Below are 18,697 nucleotides of genomic sequence, written 5' to 3'. Positions count from 1 at the left end.
TATTAGACATACTAAAAAGCAAATAGACAAATGCATCAAATACAATACTTACAGGTGCACAGTTACAGTCATCTAAGTGTTGATTCAAGTGCTGGTTATGAGAAAAAACAGCTCCACAACGATCACATTTTAGTTCAGGGGGATAGGACATTACATCATCTGGTGGGGTGTCCTCATTTTCTTCGTCAGGAGGAGGTGCAAGGGCCATACTGCTTTCAATATTTTGGTGGTAAGACAGCTCTTGCTGTTGTGTTCCCGTGTCAAAATTACCAATAGGGTTCTGTGATGGCATCAACTGGTGGGCTGATGAGGTGGGAATATTAGAAACAGGAGATGTCTGAGAGGGATGGACAGAAGATGCCTGAATGGGTGATGCTGGTGACAGATCTAGAGCAGATGACGACACTGATACTGATGACTCCTGTGTTCGATGTACCTGACAGCGTAAAGATTTCAATACTTAATACTTTCAGTATGTAGAACAGCATTTGATATTACACCTACAGGTCACCTTTACTTTGTTCTAACATCAGTAACTTTAGAGCACTATATAGATTGTTCCTCTAACCACAGGAACATCAAATACATGACCAATTCTGTGGGTTGCTAATTTAATAATGAAAGCCAAAAAAACTCCCATTAGCCTGTAAAATTATCAAAAGGCAGTATACAAGGTTTTATCAATCTTACTAACTTTAAAGACACTTATAAATATAATTAGGGTCTAACAACACAATACGTACCACTGAATTTGATGGCATGATGGAAGACTGCGCTTCTGAAACTGTCAAAGGTGGAAATGATGATGGAAATGAATCTGCAACCAACTGTGAAGGCACAATGTACTGAATGGCACCAACTGCATTTTCAACCAAAATTTTGTTTGAAGAAGTGCCAGCAAAACTACGGTCATCACTGGCAGAGCGTGTCCACACCCATTGGGATGTTTCTGAAACTACAAGCAAGATAAGTAATATGATATAGGCAAAAAGCTACACTGTTAAAAAGTCACTCAAAATAATGTCAAATACATCTAAACAAAATAAAACGTACCACAAGGCTGCTTATTTTTAATCTCCCATCTAATGCATAATACTTCTGTTCACGTGTGAGGTGGGAGAAGCAGCACAAAAAAGCTACTTGAGGCGAGAGAATTTTCTAAACCAAAGATCAAACAACTGACCTTCACTAGCGTGCCCTGCGCAAGCATGGACCACTGCAGAGTGACAAGTATCACCTCATAACCAAACTCTAAGGTCCAGTCATCTGATGAAACCAGGTGATAGGAGAGACCCCTGATTGCTTCCATGAGACCAATGAACACACAAATGACCTGATGATACCTCTAAAGTACCTCTTCAACTAAACCTGCCACTGTTCTATACATAAGGGACCCACAGGTCTTGCAAGAAGTAGAAGGAAGCAAAACATCAGCCTGACCTTTGGCCTGTTTGGGGGACTGTGGGGTTGAATGTCCCATATGGACCAAACTGGACACCCATCCACAATTGGAAAGCACTGAAGAAGAACAAAGATGATCTACAACTTTGCTGTGTTGGACAGCAATCCAGAAGAGCAGACACTATTATGTCCATGGACATGATAAGTTGGCTCCAAAGATCTAGGATGATCAGTAGCCAGTAGAAATGCATTCTCCCCATTGTACTTCCAGAGAAGTACAGTCAACACAAAAATAAGTCTGTCGTCCTCTCTAGAGTAGGACAAGCAGGCAAACTAGCACGACAAAGGCTCTTGAACCAGGTGCTGATCATGAACAAGGTCATGAGCTGGGCTGATTCATCCACCTCTGGTCAATGACTCCAAAAATAGTCACAAAGACAGTTATCCCTTTAAGAAGAGTGATTGTCATTCCACTTCAAAGAAGCGTGATGTCTATCAGAAGACTTGCAAATCTTTTTGCAGAGTGTAGCTTTTTTAAGTCTGGAGATGAGGATGGCCAAGAACTATAAGGAGGGCAACAAGCTCTCTTCAAGGACTGTTAGCTGAGGAGGCTTCCCAAAATGGATGGGAGTTACAAAGGGCACCACAGAAGCAGAAAGTGTAGTGAAAATAACATCACATTCAACAAGATAAGCAGCAGAAGTCTTGGTAGAAAAGACTAAAGCCAAAGCAGGGGTGCTTCAGCACTGCAGCGAGGCCGCAAGGGACATATTCCTGGATGATCAGAAGGCCAGAGAGCTCCCAGCAGTACCAACATCATCTTGGTCTTTATGGGATGCCTCAAGAGAGTCAGCAATATAGGGGCAAGAGAAGCAGGACCAGAGAAAAGGTTGATGACCATGCTAGGAATATCCATCATGCCATGCTTTGTCTAATCCCAAGCAGAGAGAGCGGATCAGTCACTGACCATCCTTTCCAATCCATGCTCAGACCAAGATAGAGGGGAAAGTTCTGGGTTGGTCCCAGAATAGGAAACAGGGGTCACAGTTGAGGGTAGTCTTCAAAAGGGATCCTGGAGTGAACTAAGGAGTACGTATTACTCATAGATGACCCTGACGAAGCCTTCCTGGTTTTTCACCGAGATTGAACCAGTCAGTCAACTTAACATCTATGCTATTCACAGTTTCTAATGCTGATATTCAAAAGAAAAGCCAAAGTTATCAGCAGAGAGAACATCTCCAAATACACTTCAACAGAAGCAGACATTTTTCCCTTAGTATAACCACAGAAAATATCGTTATTTAAATGGAAGTGAGTGAGAGGTAACGTCAACAATCACTCTACCTACTGCTGAATAACTACATGATTATCAAGCTTTACCAACCAACCTAGCTTACACTGAAGGTTTTCCATATAAATGGTAAAGTTGCACGGTCTCTCTCTCTCTCTCTCTCTCTCTCTCTCTCTCTCTCTCTCTCTCTCTCTCTCTCTCTCTCTCTTTTATCAAAAAACTTATTATTTCTGAGAGAAATTGCATATTACTCTTATATCCATTTGATCATTATTATTGCTAGATTTATAAGAAGAAAATCATGTCAAAATATTTTAAAAGTAATGTTATAAGATTATACAGTAATATCATACGCTAGCAGACCATAGGCTAGCCTACTATGAAAGTTTCGAAATCCCCAGATCTTTCTAACATCCCCCCCAGGGTCCTGCGCAAAGAAGTCGGGATATTTTTAAGTTTCACTGTACTAATAGGAAAATTAAGTCTTGATTCTTCCCTGCATCAACTCTTCTTACAATAGCCGTTGTGCACAACTCTTCAGGGTTCTTCATAGCATACCTTTGGTTCTAGAGACAAATTGCTTTCTGCCATTTACTTCTCAATGGTTCCCTTTAATCTCTTCTGAACTACACTTGTTTAATATCTTTAAAATCCTCTAGGTAAATCTTATGAGAGCCTACTATGCATTTCAGCTACTGTGTCCAACTGTTTTTTGCCAATAAAATATTACAAAAGGGTTGGACAAGGATGGTATTTTGGCAGAAGATGTTTGAAACCCCGACCTAACTGGCAAAAATATGCACTGGTACCTAATGTGGGTAATTATGGCCATTATATCAGTAATTAAAGGGTAGATTTACTTAAATTTCACAGGAACACCAACAGAGGCTAGTTGCAACGTGTAACTATGACGCAGAAGTAATGAATGGTGACAGACGAGGTGTAAGCAGTGTTTGACAGGAGAAAGGCTGTATCAAAGTCCGTTTCAGCGACTGCCTATTTAGCTTATGTCCTCGATGATACAAAGCTGCTTTTGCAAAGGGTGTAGAGGAATATACAAAGTAAGGGGAGTTCAGTATGGGACTACTATGCATTAACCCCTAATGGATGGATATGCTCACGAGTAGCAATAACAGGTGGTGGACAGTGACTCATTGTGAGTAACAAAATTATGTGTCATTGATTTGGGGGAATCAGGCGGGAAAGTTGTGCCATTACTTCTATAGCCAATAAATTCACTAATGGCAACTTTTAGACTGGCTAAAATCCACTGGGCAGCTAATGAGCAAGTCAGTTGGGATCTTGACTTCAAGGAAGGATGTAATGCTTGTCTGTCTCACAAGAAGTCTTTTTGTAAATTTGTTCATAAATATAATAAGGGGTTGCTACTGGTTTTAGTTCTTTTCTTTTATGATAGTATGTCAGTTATAAATGTAATTTTGCAAAGAAAAGCGCACAGAAATATGAGAAAAAACGTGTATTAACCCAAAAAACTTATTATTTTCGTTCTCGGTAAATCTATGTAAATATTTTACAACAAATATGCTCAGAACTTGTTACTAATTTTATTTCTTATCTGTTTTCATAGTGAGCTATAATTATAATTTTACTAAATAAAATAAATTCATTTATTAGAAAAATCATGTGTAACTTCATAAAATTTACAATTGTCTTGTAAAATAGGCCCCACAAGGGATTGCAAATATGTAGTCATTTTCAACTTCTCGTGGAAGGCAGGGAAAACCTTTTAAGACTTTTTTTCTTACACCATGCGCATTTGCATATCTCCCTCTTTCCATTGAGGTGTTCTTTTTCTTAAATTGGCTGACTTCAAAATATATGAGAATATATGAAACAATAGAGAACAATGGAAAATAATCAGTGGCTTTAGGAAATGATTGAATTCGTGAGTATCTGAATGTTACTTTATGCAATAATGAAACTGCAGGATAATAATGGTTTTCAGTGGTTCTAATTGTGTTCGCATATTCCGTGTTAAATGATCAGTAAGTTACTTCATGGAACAATATACATATTACACAATTAATATTCTCATTTGAATACCAGCACCACACCCTCTCATGTAGTACATGTCAATTATCAAAAAGTTGTGTGTGAAAAATTAAGTCAGAGAGATGAACGTAAAAAATGTACACACACACATTAAAAAAGGCTTTAGGGGGCGGGCCTTCTAGAATACTGTATTACGTCATACCAAGAATGAGTGGGATACTTGTGTGATGACGTTTTTTTAAACCTCCGTTAGTGTGCCTGCTTAATATGCTTTAGTCTACTCTCTCAATTTACCCTGATAATTACCTTAATTACCAATATTAAGCATTAATTCACATTTTTGGCAATTAGGGTGGGGTTTCAAACATCTTCTGCCAAAATAACAACCTTGTCTGACACTTTTGTAATATCTTATTGGCAAAAAACAGTTGAATAAGGCAGCTGAAATGCTTAGTAGATGTTTACTCAGTGGTCTTGTTAAAATACTGTTATAGTAATGACCTTGCAAGTACTGCTCACTGCTGGAAGCACAGTTGACAGCAAAAACCAGATCCATTTTGTGTGTCTAAGATGTTTGGCAAAACAATCAAGACAGGCTAGAAGGCCTTTCCAGCAAAATATGTTTGTATTGATAGAATAGAAAATTTGCCAATAATAAAACTTCACCCTACCTGCCGCAACCAATTGACTTACTCAAAGTAATCTAAACCAACTTAAGATTGTCTGCAATATCCAGCAACAAGTACTAAATATCAACTGTAAAACAGGAAAGTTCTTATCAAAGTGAAGCAGTCTAATTCTGAGGCAGCATATGTATGGTCTGACAAACCATCATGAGCACCTAAATGGTAACTATATTACAATAACTTGTTAATCACAAACATACAGGATACACAGCTTTATAACTACCTACAGTGTTTATAATAGGCATCTAAAAATTCCACCAATCTTTGAGCGTTTTGTTGATGGAAATATGCTTGCCAAGAATAAAATCAACTTACAAGCATATTCAGGTTCAGATGGATGAGGCACTTCAGGAACAAGATTATATGTCCGATAATTAGAAGATGACACAGATGAAGCATTGTAAGGCTCAAAAGTCTCAGCCGCTCTTGTGATTTCTTGAAGAAGCTGCCCTTTGAGTCGACTGTCTTCTGCGCTCTCTGTTGGTGGTGAATTTCCATTTCCAATGGCTGGCATAGAATTCACAGTATTGCAAAATCTTGACAAATTTTCTGGGTCATTTTTAACCTGCACAAAATCCTGATGAGACTCCATAATATTCTGTTGAGGAGTTGGCTCCAGTACCTGTAAAGATGATGGGAGTGATGTTCTATTTTAAATGGCTGATAAAGTGTTCACAGTACTAGTGCTACAAAATCTTGATAGATTTTAATCTCCGCACAACCCCAATGACACTCCAACATATTCTGTTGAGATCCTGGCTCCAGTACCTGCATGCAAAAAGAAAAATAGGGACAGGCAAAACAAAAGCTTATGCTGTTTACTATAACAAGATAATTTATTTTTTCTTCAATACACAAATTCTCCAATATATTTCAAATATCCTTCAGCAACAGCTAATTCGATCATTGAAGCTTGGGAACATGGAAATCACATCAAAGATGCCTTCATTGTATGGAGTAAGACTTAAATAGATCAAAGATAAGCTAAAGAAATGCTTTTATAGGTTTACAATAAAAATTAACAAGGAAAACTATATGATAGTTCAATACAATCAATGTCCAACCACATGGATAAAGTCTTATACCGTACATTAATGGAAGTTCCTTTTTATCATATATTACAATCAAATCTCCATTTGGAAGGGTATCTCATGTATATCAGCAAGGCTATCTTATTCATTACAAACAAGTTAGTCACAAAAATGGTAATTCAAATGGGGGGTGTTGCCATAAGGGTAGAATCATCAACTTTAAATAAAAAAAAAAAGGAATGCCAAAACACAAGACATAACCAGGTACTGTCTGGACCAAAACATGTATTTCACCATCCTCCCATACTAAGTCTCAGAATGGCTGGATTATTCTTCAATGTCTTCATGGCTTCTAATACAACTGGCCCTTCAGTGTATAATATAAAATTCTCTACATAGATATTGTGTATTCAAATACATACTTTAACTACCAGAAATATTACCTGGTCATTTTGTCTCCAAGATGACAATCGAGGTGCCTGATGGGCATGATAATAGCCAACACTGGAAGGTGCAGAAAGTGTTAATTCTGATTCCTCAAAATGATCCCTTGTTTCTACTCCAAAATCTACCATTTTGGAACTTGACACTGATTTCAGCTCTGAAAGAAAAAATTGCAAAATTAAAGGAAAACAATACATAAATAAGACTTCTGAACCAGCTTCTGTTACCTTATCAACTTAAAATTCCAAATTTTGCTTTGAAAACACTGACACACATTTCTACAAAAATAAAAACTCAATTATGTTACAGAACTCTGAAATAAATTCAAAAATGATATTGTTATGATACAATAAAGTTTGTTCATACTTACCTGGCAGATATATATATAGCTGTATTCTCCGAAGTCCGACAGAATTTCAAAACTCCCGGCACACGCAGTGGTCGGCCAGGTGGTAGTACCCATTCCCGCCGCTGGGAGGCGGGCGTAAGGAACCATTCCCATTTTCTGTCAGATTTTTCTAGTGCCACTGTCTCCTGAGGGGAGGTGGGTGGGCACTTTGATTATATATATATCTGCCAGGTAAGTATGAACAAACTTTATTGTATCATAACAATATCATTTTGTTCATGAACCTTACCTGCCAGATATATATATAGCTGAATCCCACCTTTGGAGGAAGGGGGAGGCAGATTCGATTTTGGGAAACAATTGCATATATATGATTGATATTTTGGTTCCTTAACTGTTAGCATAGCTGACTTCGTGAGTACCGTCACCCAAGTCTGCTTCTGCTTTACTAGAGACTCCAGCTAGGTAGTGACCTGTGAAGCTGTTGAGTTCTATAGGATCTGTCAACGGGGGCGTGACCACAATGCAACTAGATCCTATATTATAGACCTCCAATTTCGGTACTGCATTCCTAGAGGTGCCAGCAAGGACGTGACCTGTGTAGCTGGTGCGCTCTAATGAACTGTCACGGGGAGCGTGACCACAATGTGACAGATCATATAGGTGTTGTTTAGACACCGAATGCTGTTAATGCTTCACTGGAGGTGCCAGCAAGACGTGACCTATGTAGCTTGGTGCGACTCCAGATGATTTGTCAATGGGGGCGTGACCACACTGTGACAAAAACATTTTACCCTACTATGAGGGCGAAGCAAAAACATTACCACCTGACCTAGCCTATCTGGTTAAACTTCGTAAAACCAAGGCTAATGGAGGGAAGTCCGCCTAAGGCGGCCTACCCAAGACCACAAAAACTAAACACCTACATAAACATAATAAAAATAAAAAATAAAAAGAAATAAAATTAAAAAGTCCAAACTAACATATTATTTTCTAAAAGATAGGAAGAGTGCTACTCTCTGTCCCCCAATATATTGTCTGCTGCGACATATGGGCCCAAAGAGTAGCAGTTCTCATATGTAATCCTCACCTCCGAAGGTAGTGAGAGGCAAACACTGAATTACTACGCCAAAATGTGGCATTCAAGATGTCATTGAGTGCCATGTTCTTTTGGAAGGCTACCGACGTAGAAATAGCCCTCAGTCCATGCGCATTCACCTTCAACACTTTCATATCACTGTCTTGACAGGATGAATGCACTTCCTTGATGGTGCCCCTCAAGAAAAAAGCCAAAGCATTCTTTGACACTGGTAACCTTGGCTTCCTGACCAAACACCACAAGTTATAAGAAGGACCTCTTATAAACCTTGGTTCCTATCTTTTCAGACAGAGGGTTGACTTCCTAGCTATTGCTTAGGAGTCTGCTTCGTCTCAAGAGCCTCAGCGAGGATGTGACCTATGGGTAAGAGCTCTTGTGGGTTTGCCGATGGGGTCTTATCCACTTACTCGGCAAAGCCTAACTGGCATTTGTCAATGGGTGCTAATCCACTCATATGACCATATACCTATGCCTATTAGCATAATTAAGGAGCACAACACCGATCCCGATCACCTGATCCTAACACGAGGGTTAGCGCTTAATTTTAAAAAGCGTTAAACTAAAAATAAATAACTCACTAGTTACGGATCAGTGTCGGCTCCCTATCCCAGCAACGTATCCGCAGACACGAACAACCAAGAGAAAAGGATCTCTTGTAGGTTGAATTGACATCCTTCGTGTAACGGGAGGTCAACACAGAATTGCATCTACCGTAAGTGACAGCTCATATGTCCTTTATGACATTGTTATGGAACCAAGAAGAATTCATAAAAGCTCGCACTTCATGCCTATAGGTTTCGAATGGGACTGGACATGAGGAACTTCAGAACTACATCCAAGTTCCAAGACAGCAACTTGGGTTTGTTGACCTTCATCGTTTCGAAAGATCTCAAGAGATCGTGAAGGTCTCTGTTGTCCGCCAAGTCCAGGCCTCTGTGCCTAAAGACAACTAAAAGCACACTCTTATAACCCTTGATTGTAGAGACTGCAAGTTTTAGATCCCTTTTCAGAAAAGGAAGTCAGCAATCTGGCTCACAGGTCGTGGTGGAGGAAAATGCCTGTTCTTCTTGCACCAACTCCTGAAGACTATCCACTTCGATTGTACACTGCGTTGGAAAACGCTCTTACTTGCACTGGCGATAGCTTTCGCCATTGACGTATAAAAGCCTCTCGCTCTGGCCAACTTTTGGATAGTCTGAATGCAGTCAGACTCAGAGCGAAGAGGCTTCTGAGGTACCTCTCGAAGTGGGGCTGTCTGAGTAGATCTGTCCTTACTGGAAGCGTCCTCGGGAAGTCTACTGCAAAGGCCATGACCTCTGCGAACCACTCTCTCGCAGGCCAGAACGGGGCGAACAAAGTCATTCTCGTCCCTTCCGACACCGCAAACTTTCTCATGACTTCCCCTAAGATCTTGAACGGGGAAAGGCGTACAGGTCCATCCGTCCAGTCCCAGAGAAGTGTGTCTATCGTCACTGCAGCTGGGTCGAGTACTGGGGAGGAGCAGTACAGTGGAAGCCTCTTCGTTGCTGGACGTCGCAAAGATATCCACAAGCGGACGTCCCCATAACCCCCACAGCTCTTGGCATACCTCCTGATGCAGAGTCTACTCGGTTGGCAGAAGTTGACCTCGTCTGCTGAAGAGATCTGCCCAGACAATCTCTACGTACTCATGCTACAAACTTCGTAAGGATCATGACGTCCAGTGCCCCTTGCCACAGCAAGATCTCCTTTGCCAGAGCAAAAAGGACTGAGACTGTGTTCCTCCCTACTTCTTCAAGTACGCCAGAGCTGTGGTGTTGTCTGAGTTGACTTGGACTATTCGACGAGAGACTTTTTCTTGGAAAAACTGGAGAGCTAAAAAGATGGCTGCCATTTCCTTTAGGTTTATGTGCCAGGACACCTGGGTCCCCTCTCCAGGTGCCTGCCACTTCTTCTTTCCCCCTAATGATGCTCCCCATCCCGTGGTGGACGCGTCGGAGACAACACTAGGTCGGGGCTCTGAAGCTTGAGAGACACGCCCTCCGACAGCTACACTGGATCTAGCCAACATTTCAAGTGATGTTTTTACCTCTCCTGAAATTTCCAAGATCATGTGTAGATTCTTGTTTTCTTTCCAGTTGTACTTGAGAAAAAAATTGTAACGGTCTGAGGTGCAGTCTCCCCAAGGAAACAAACTTCTCCAGCGAGGAAATGGTCCCCAGTTAGACTCATCCATTCCCTCACCGAGCACGAATCTTTCCTTAGGAAGGCTACACTTTGTCTAAGCCTTGCTGCTGACGTCCCTGGGACGAAAAGCTCGAAAAGCCACTGAATCCATCTGAATCCCCAGATACACGATGGATTGGGTTGGGATCAGATGTGACTTTTCGAAATTCACCAGTAGTTCCAGGGACTTCACCAACGATTAAGTTGTTTGAAAATCCTTCAGACACCGCGTTTGAGTGGAGGCATGAACGAGCCTGTCGTCCTTCGAAGATAACAATTGCGAAGGGAGAAGACTGAGGGGTGAGTGGCCGCAGGCTGAAAACTATTCTTCAAAAGAGCTCGAGCCCATCGCACCAAGACCTCTTCTTCTTCTCAACTGACACGTTCGGGAAGATGTAACCGTGCTCTCTAGACAACCTCTGACGAGCTGCATGAAATCTAGAGAGCAAGGCAACTGGCGAAAGAGCGGAACGAGGAGAAGGATAAGGGACTGCCTGGACTCTTGATTGGCAGCCTATCATCCTTCCTCTCGCGATGTGGCTTTGCCTTTCTCACTGCAATCAACAAAACAAGTTGTTGTTGCAAAGACACAATCATCCGTTTTCGATGGAGAACATTCCTTCTCAGGCAAAAGGCTGATCCTTTGAGAAGACGATGGGCGAGGGGAAGCCCTCCTCCTTCTCACATGGACCGCCAAGGATATTATCTTAGGAGCGACCGCAGCGCTCAAAGCATACTCATCGGAAGACGTCCCTCATCCGGTGAAGATCGCAACACAGTACGAGAAGAGGACGTGAGCGTCCCCCTCCCTGAGACATACATCATACATCTTAGCTCTCTTTTACTGTGCGGAAAGTCTTCCAATTGGCCAGGATACGACTGCAAAGCAGAAGGAGCTAACGGACGAGAAGCGTCCCCCTCCGAGGAACCAAAGACGACGGCCGCCTGTGCGACCGATAGCGTCTTCGTTCTCCTCAGAGGGAGCGAGACCCTCCTCGAAGAAGTTCCAACTCCTGCGCGGGAGGACGTCTCTGAAGACTAAAGTAATCTTTCAAGATTCAAATTCTATGGGATTATGAGCCATGACATCACCTATAGACGAATCTTGACTATGAGAGATGTTCAGAATCATTTCTAGATCATCTATGCTATTCCAGTTTTTTCTGCAGGAAAAACTGGAGAGGTGTGAATTTCAGTCTATTCAGGGAAAACAAACTTCTCCAGCGAGGAAATGGTCCCCTGCAATTCATTCATTCCCTCACCGAGCATGTTTCCTTCCCTAATAAGGCTGCGTTTCACTTAAACAGGAGTAATTTGAAGACACTGTAGAAGATTGTTCATTTGTTTTCTTCCTAAAAGTCTCCTTTCCTGAGATCCATTACTATTCTCTGATTCTCGGCGAATGTCTGAAGAAGCATTACGTTGTGCGTCCATCCAGCGTCCTGCCGAGCGTCGCGCTCGGCGCTGTCGTATTTGGCAAAGCGGAAAGGAGTCCCCTTCATAATCGAGCAAGGGACGTCTCGGCGAGCTAATTGACTGCATCTCTTGCACATCATTCTTGTTTCGAGGGAAATCATGTGTGCTATGCCGCTGTAGACTCGGACAGAATTCTGTTACCATGTGGTAAACAGAACCGAAAAAGGGTCTAATACATATATATATATATACACACACATATACATTTACACATATATATCTATATTATATATATATATATATATATATATATATATATATATATATATATATATATATATATATATATATATATATATATACATACATACACATTCATATATATATACACATACTACATACACACATATATATATATATATTTATTTATTTATTATTATTATTTATTTATTTATTTAATTTTTTTTTTTTTTTTTTTTTTTTTTTTTTTTTTTTTTTTTTTTTTTTTTTTTATGATTGAAAAAATTCTTGCAAAGTGAAGATGTTCAGCCATGTATGCTAGAATTCCCCTCAACCCGAGGCTAAGGCCGTGATTGTAGGGTAGAAATACGGTTAGTCCGTCAATCCCGCAGGAGAGAGAGAGACGTACCTACTGCGCATGGCAGACAATCAGATGGAACTGAGCACTGGCATTACGCATTAGTGACAGCAGACTCAGAGAACGTTCGTCGTTCTCGCACTCTCTGCCTGAGTTGCCACCTACACCATTCTACGAATGAATAGGTTTACTATCATTATAGAGCAGAAACCAAAATCCATCAAACTGATATATTTAAGCGAAACTGAATTTGATAAATATAAAAAGGCTAACTTGGTATTGTCCTAACAATACCTTAAATGTTTAAAAATAGGGAAACCGGCAACCCCTGAATAGTTGCAGGGAGAACCGATTAAATGTAATAAGAATAATCGGTACTCTCGGTTGTCCTCCGTAGGAGTTAACTATGGTATGAGTATATAACTTGAACCATACAACCGTTTGATAGTAATATGACGTAAGGGCAAAAATAATATTACTATGATACAACATCGCTTGTTCACCTTTACCCGGCAGATATATATATACATATACTGACTGTAAGTTTTATGAACAAACGTAGATATTTTAGACACTTGGACAGCTACCTCCCTACTACATTCTGCCTCACCGAGGGTAGGGAGCGCCATTACGCATTAGTGTTTTGTCAATGAGAATTATACGCTTACGCGATAGAATGAACACTCATGGCATTATCACTATACTTCACTACACTACTATAACTTTCCAATGCAAACATGATTCCAGGCTACGCAAAGATTTAAGAATCACAGATAGGGTATTACCCTCCAAATACACTATTGTAGGGCCCGAAGGCATCACAGGTCTTTGGAGGGATAAATTCTACTGGACGGGTAACTTGTGTTACACGCCTGGAGGAAGACCTCCTTACACTATCACGTTCTAGTTTACGTACCTATGATTCATAAGCCTTCCACGCAGAATCAGACATATTTCACACTCGTTGCAGCGCTCATCAAACATACAAACATGTTTCCTACAATTCGCGCACACTGTATGAGGGTCTACCGAAGTTTTCGGTAGCCTAACCTTGCATTTCTTCCACACATAACATACTCCTGGCCTAGTCGAACTAGATCCAGACATCGTAAGTTTAAGGAAAAATCAAGCCAAAATAAAAATGTTATTGTTAGTATACAATAAGGTTTTTGTACATACTTACCTGGCAGATATATACTTAGCTATACGTCTCTGACGTCACGAACAGAATTCAAAACTCGCGGCACACGCGACAGGTAGGTCAGGTGATCTACCTTACCCGCCGCTGGGTGGCGGATGTAAGAACCAATCTCCCTTTCCAGCCAGAATTTTTCCTTCCACCGGTCTCCTGAGGGGAGGCTGGGCGGGCCATCAATCGTATATATCTGCCAGGTAAGTATGTACAAAACCTTATTGTATACTAACAATAACATTTTTGTACCATGAACTTTCCTGTCAGATATATACTTAGCTGATTGACACCCTTGGTGGAGGGAAAGAGACAGCAATATAAATAGGAAAAAAGGGAAAACAACACTAGTTGTAGGATGTAAAAACAACCTTGGTTCTTACCTGTTTAGCAGAAGACTTCGTAGTTACTGTCTATGAGTCTGCGTTGCCTTAAGAGCTTCAGCGAGGGCGTGACCTACAGCTGACAGACTCTTTGGGTCTATCAAAGGGATTTGGTTGTCCGCTTACTTGATAGAATCCGAGCAGGATCTGTCAACGGGGATTCGCCCACTTATATGACAGAACCTAACCACTATCATTGCAAGGCAGCTCAACATACACCGATCACCTAACCAATCTAATCATTGTTAGCACTACGAAATGAAAAACATGCCTACCCGCATGTTCTTTCAAACAACCAAAACTTACAACCTAACAAGGGGAAAAAATATATACCTACTAAGGATATGTCTCAGCTCCCTGCCCCAGCACCGAATCCGCCGATACGTACGGGCCTAACCCGAAGCAACTTTTCATACGTAATTTTGACGTCTCTCAGATAGTGGTTTGCAAAAGACTGAGTTGCAACGCCAGAATGTTGCCTTCAAATAATATTACTCAGGGATATGTTTTTGTTAAAAGTCAATGACGTGGCAATAGCTCTTACCTCATGAGCTTTTACCTTAAGAACTTTGTATTGACTTTCCTCACATATCGCATAGCGCTTTCTTTCACCAGGCTTCTGATAAAGAAAGAACAGCGCATTCTTCGAAAGTGTCCTCCTTGGATCTCTTACAGAGCACCAAAGGTTGACATCATTGCCCTTAAGTTTTTTCTTTCTCTGTAGATAGAATTTCAAACTTCTTACTGGGCAAAGAGACCTCTCTGCTTCCTCGCCTACTAATGCAGACAATCCTTGTACTTCAAAGCTCCTAGGCCAAGGATTTGAGGGGTTCTCGTTCTTGGCTAAGAACGAAGGAAGGAATGAACAGATAGCTGCATCTCCTCTGAATCCCACATTTCCTTCTAGTGCATGGAGTTCACTAACCCTTTTTGCGGAAGCCAATGCCATGAGGAAAATTGTCTTCTTCGTGAGGTCTCTGACGATGCAGACTGAGGCGGTTCGAACTTATTGGACCTCAGGTAACGTAGCACTACATCCAGATTCCAACTCGGAACCCCTGGAGAAACCTTCTTGGATGTTTCAAACGATCTTATTAGATCATGAAGGTCCTTATCTTCTGAAATGTTTAAGTTTCTGTGCCTAAACACTGCAGATAGCATGCTACGATAGCCTTTAATGGTTGATACCGCCAATCCACTTTCTTCCCTAAGGAAAAGTAAGAAGTCTGCTATTTTTGTCACAGAGGTACTGGAAGAGGAAAAGTGATGGTTCCTACACCATCGCCGAAAGACGTCCCACTTCGATTGGTAGACTCTAAGGGTAGAAGGCCTTCTTGCTGCTGCGATAGCCGTTGCAACTCTTGCCGAAAAGCCTCTCGTTCTGACCAAACACTTTTGACAGTCTGAAGCCAGTCAGATCTAGCGCGGGGAGGTTTTTGTGAATACCTCTTGAAGTGGGGTTGTCTGAGCAGATCGATCCTCTGTGGTAATGTTCTCGGAAGATCTACTAACATTCCAGTACCTCTGTGAACCATACTTGTGCGGGCCGAAACTTGGCTACCAGCGTCATCCTTGTTGCCTCCGATTCTGCAAATTTCTTTAGAGTCTCTCCCAGTATCTTGAATGGAGGAAAAGCATACGTGTCTAGACCCTTCCAATCTAGTAGGAACGCGTCTATCGACACTGCCCTCGGGTCCGATATCGGAGAGCAGTAGTTGGCTATCCTCATATTCTTGGCTGTGGCGAAGAGGTCTATATGAGGTTTGCCCCAAAGCTTCCCACAGATCCTGGCAAACATCTTCGTGCAGAGTCCACTCTGCCGGCAGGAACTTGATCTTTCCCTGCTTGGGAGAGGTCTGCTCTGACGTTCTTTTCTCCCTGTATGAACCTGGTAAGGAGACAATCTTCCTTTTTTCTGCCCAAAGCAGAAGTTCTTTTGCTGTCTCGTACAGGGAGAAAGAGTGAGTCCCCCCTTGCTTCCTGATGTAAGCCAGGGCCGTGGTGTTGTCCGAGTTGATCTGAACTGTTGAAGCTAGGACGTGGGGCTCGAAAGCTTTCAAAGCTAGCCAAACCGCCATCAGCTCCTTCTTGTTGATGTGCCAGGTCACCTGTTCCTTGTTCCAGGTGCCTGACACTTCTCTTGAGCCGAGCGTCGCTCCCCAACCTGTTTCCGAGGCGTCGGAATACAACACTTGGTTGGGGTTCGGAATGTGAAGGGACATCCCTTCTGCAAACTTGAAGAGGGTTGGCCCACCAAGAGAGGTCCTTCTTGATTTCCTTTGAAATCTCGAAGGAGAACTCTAGGTTTTGTGAACGACACCTCCAGTTTTCGATGGAGAAAGAACTGGGAGGAAAGGTCTGAGGTGCAACCTTCCTAGAGAAAGGAATTGCTCCAACGAGGAGAGTGTCCCCAACAAACTCATCCACTACCCTCGCTGTGCATACTTCTTTCTCTAGGAAGGCTTTGACTTTCTCTGACCCTCGGGCTATCCGTTCTGGAGACGGAAAAGCCCGAAAATCCAGAGAAGCCATCCGAATCCCCAAGATAGATACGATCTTGACTGGGATCAACTGAGACTTTTGAAAGTTCACCAAAAGTCCCAGCGAACTTGCCATGGAAAAGGGTCTTTTGTAGGTCCTCCAAACATCTTTCCTGAGACTTGGCTCTGATCAGCCAGTCGTCCAAGTAAAGGGACACTCTGACTCCCTCCAAATGTAGCCATCTTGCTACATTTTTCATTAGGCCTGTAAAGACCTGAGGGGCTGTTGAAAGGCCGAAGCACAAGGCCCTGAACTGGAATATCCTTCCTCCCATCATGAACCTGAGGTATTTCCTTGACGAAGGATGGATAGGCACATGGAAGTAAGCGTCCTGAAGATCTAGGGACACCATCCAGTCCCCTGGCCGAAGGGCCGCCAACACTGAGGAATGTCGTCTCCAATGGCGAACTTCCTCTTTTCTACAAAGAAATTCAGGGCGCTTACATCCAGAACCGGTCTCCATCCTCCTGAGGCTTTTGGAACTAGAAAAAGGCGGTTGTAAAAGCCCGCTGAGCAAGGGTCGCTCACTAGCTCTATAGCCTCTTTCTCGAACATTAGTTCCACTGCTTGTGTTAAAGCAAGGCTCATGATGGGATCCCTGTACCTGGCCACCAACTCCCTCGGAGTCGTTGTCAACGGTGGTCTTTCCGTAAAAGGAATCAGATATCCTTTCCTTATTATAGAGAGGGACCAGTTGTCCGCTCCTCTCTTTGTCCAGGCTTCCGAGAATCTTAGAAGTCTGGCACCTACTGGTGTTTGGAGGACTACTTCCCTACTTCTTAGCTCTGACAGAGCGTGAGAAGGATCTACCTCTCTTGAAAGTTATATTACCTCTCGAGGTAGAGCTCTAGAAGGGGGGCCCCCTCGAAAGGGCTCCTGTCTAGCTGGAGTCTCCTTCTTAGTCTTCGTCTGGAAGGAGGTCTTAGGCTTCCGTGCCGACTGTGCGAGCATATCCTGAGTCGCCTTCGCAGAGATAGATCCTGAGATGTCCTGGATTATCTTCTTTGGAAAAAGCAGAGGCGAGAGCTGCGAATACAGGAGAGAGGCTCTTTGGGCATGCGAAACAGACTTCGTGAGAAAAGAGCAGAAGACTGATCTCTTCTTAAGGATCCCTGCTCCAAAGAGGGAGGCTATTTCGCTCGATCCATCTCTAACTGCTTTGTCAATGCACGTTAGAACACTGTTTAGATCTTCTGGCGAAATAGCATCCGGGTTCTGAGTCTTCTTAGCCAAGACCCCCAAAGACCAGTCAAGGAAGTTGAAGACTTCCAAGACTCTAAAACATTCCCTTCAGCAGGTGGTCAAGCTCGTTCATAGCCCAGGTCGTTTGGCCGACAAAAGAGCCGAGCGTCGTGCTGCATCCACCAGAGAGAGAAGTCCGCATCCGCCGATGAAGGAAGACCCAGACCGGGTAAGGGTCTCCAGACTCGTACCAAAAATCTCGAGTCTGCCCGTAAGCTTGGAAGGAGGGAAAGAAAACACAGTTTTGTTTCCCTTTCTCTTCCTTAGAAAGCAGCCAATCACCAACACCTCTCAAAGCCTTCTTCATTGAGATGGTTGCTTCATCCTCACACAAGAGGAAACTTTCGTCTTCTTCAGAAGTCGAGAATAAAGAGAGAGGAGACGGAGGAGCGACGGGAGTAAGGGAGTCTCCAAACTCTTGAAGAAGTAGATCTGTAAGGATCTTGTAGGACGAAACTGACGAGTCCTTCACCAAATCCTCTTCTGAAGGTTCAACTTCATCCACTGAAGAACCCTCCGCTTCTTTACGAGTGCAGTTAGCCTTCTCTAAAGAAATGCGCCTGTCCAGAGAGTGTCTAGTAGTAGACTGGCGCCTATCAGGGAAGCCAAAGTTTCTGGAGAGCTCCTCTCCGAATGAGTCCTTCCTACTCTGATGAGTGCGTGCTCTTTGCTCCTTAATCCTACTCCTAGAATTCCGGGCTTCCAAGGGGAGCGCCTGCTAGGAAGGAGAGAGCCTACTATGCCCTCAAGGCGCTTCCTCAGGATCCATGCGCCTGTTCAAAGGAGAGCGGCTGCCAGGCGAGCTGCGC

General features: G+C 42.6%; 1 protein-coding gene across 3 annotated transcripts in view; it reads right to left on the bottom strand.

Moving 5' to 3' along the window:
- Positions 1-18,697, bottom strand: part of LOC135216041 (uncharacterized) — a 60,172-nt gene that overhangs the window by 10,908 nt on the left and 30,567 nt on the right. For all 3 annotated transcript variants that reach the window (XM_064250986.1, XM_064250988.1, XM_064250987.1), the window contains exons 2-5: positions 6,866-7,023; positions 5,707-6,013; positions 744-955; positions 53-436 (exon numbers count right to left, since the gene is read on the bottom strand). In XM_064250986.1, coding sequence (XP_064107056.1) covers positions 53-436; positions 744-955; positions 5,707-6,013; positions 6,866-6,997 — 1,035 coding nt within the window. In that variant the 5' untranslated portion in view covers positions 6,998-7,023. The remainder of the gene's footprint in view (positions 1-52; positions 437-743; positions 956-5,706; positions 6,014-6,865; positions 7,024-18,697) is intronic.

The sequence above is a fragment of the Macrobrachium nipponense genome, chromosome 6, assembly GCF_015104395.2.
Source record: "Macrobrachium nipponense isolate FS-2020 chromosome 6, ASM1510439v2, whole genome shotgun sequence".
Lineage (NCBI taxonomy): Eukaryota > Metazoa > Arthropoda > Malacostraca > Decapoda > Palaemonidae > Macrobrachium > Macrobrachium nipponense.
The sequence above is the reverse complement of the archived record's forward strand: the minus strand, read 5'-3'. Positions and strand labels throughout refer to the sequence as shown.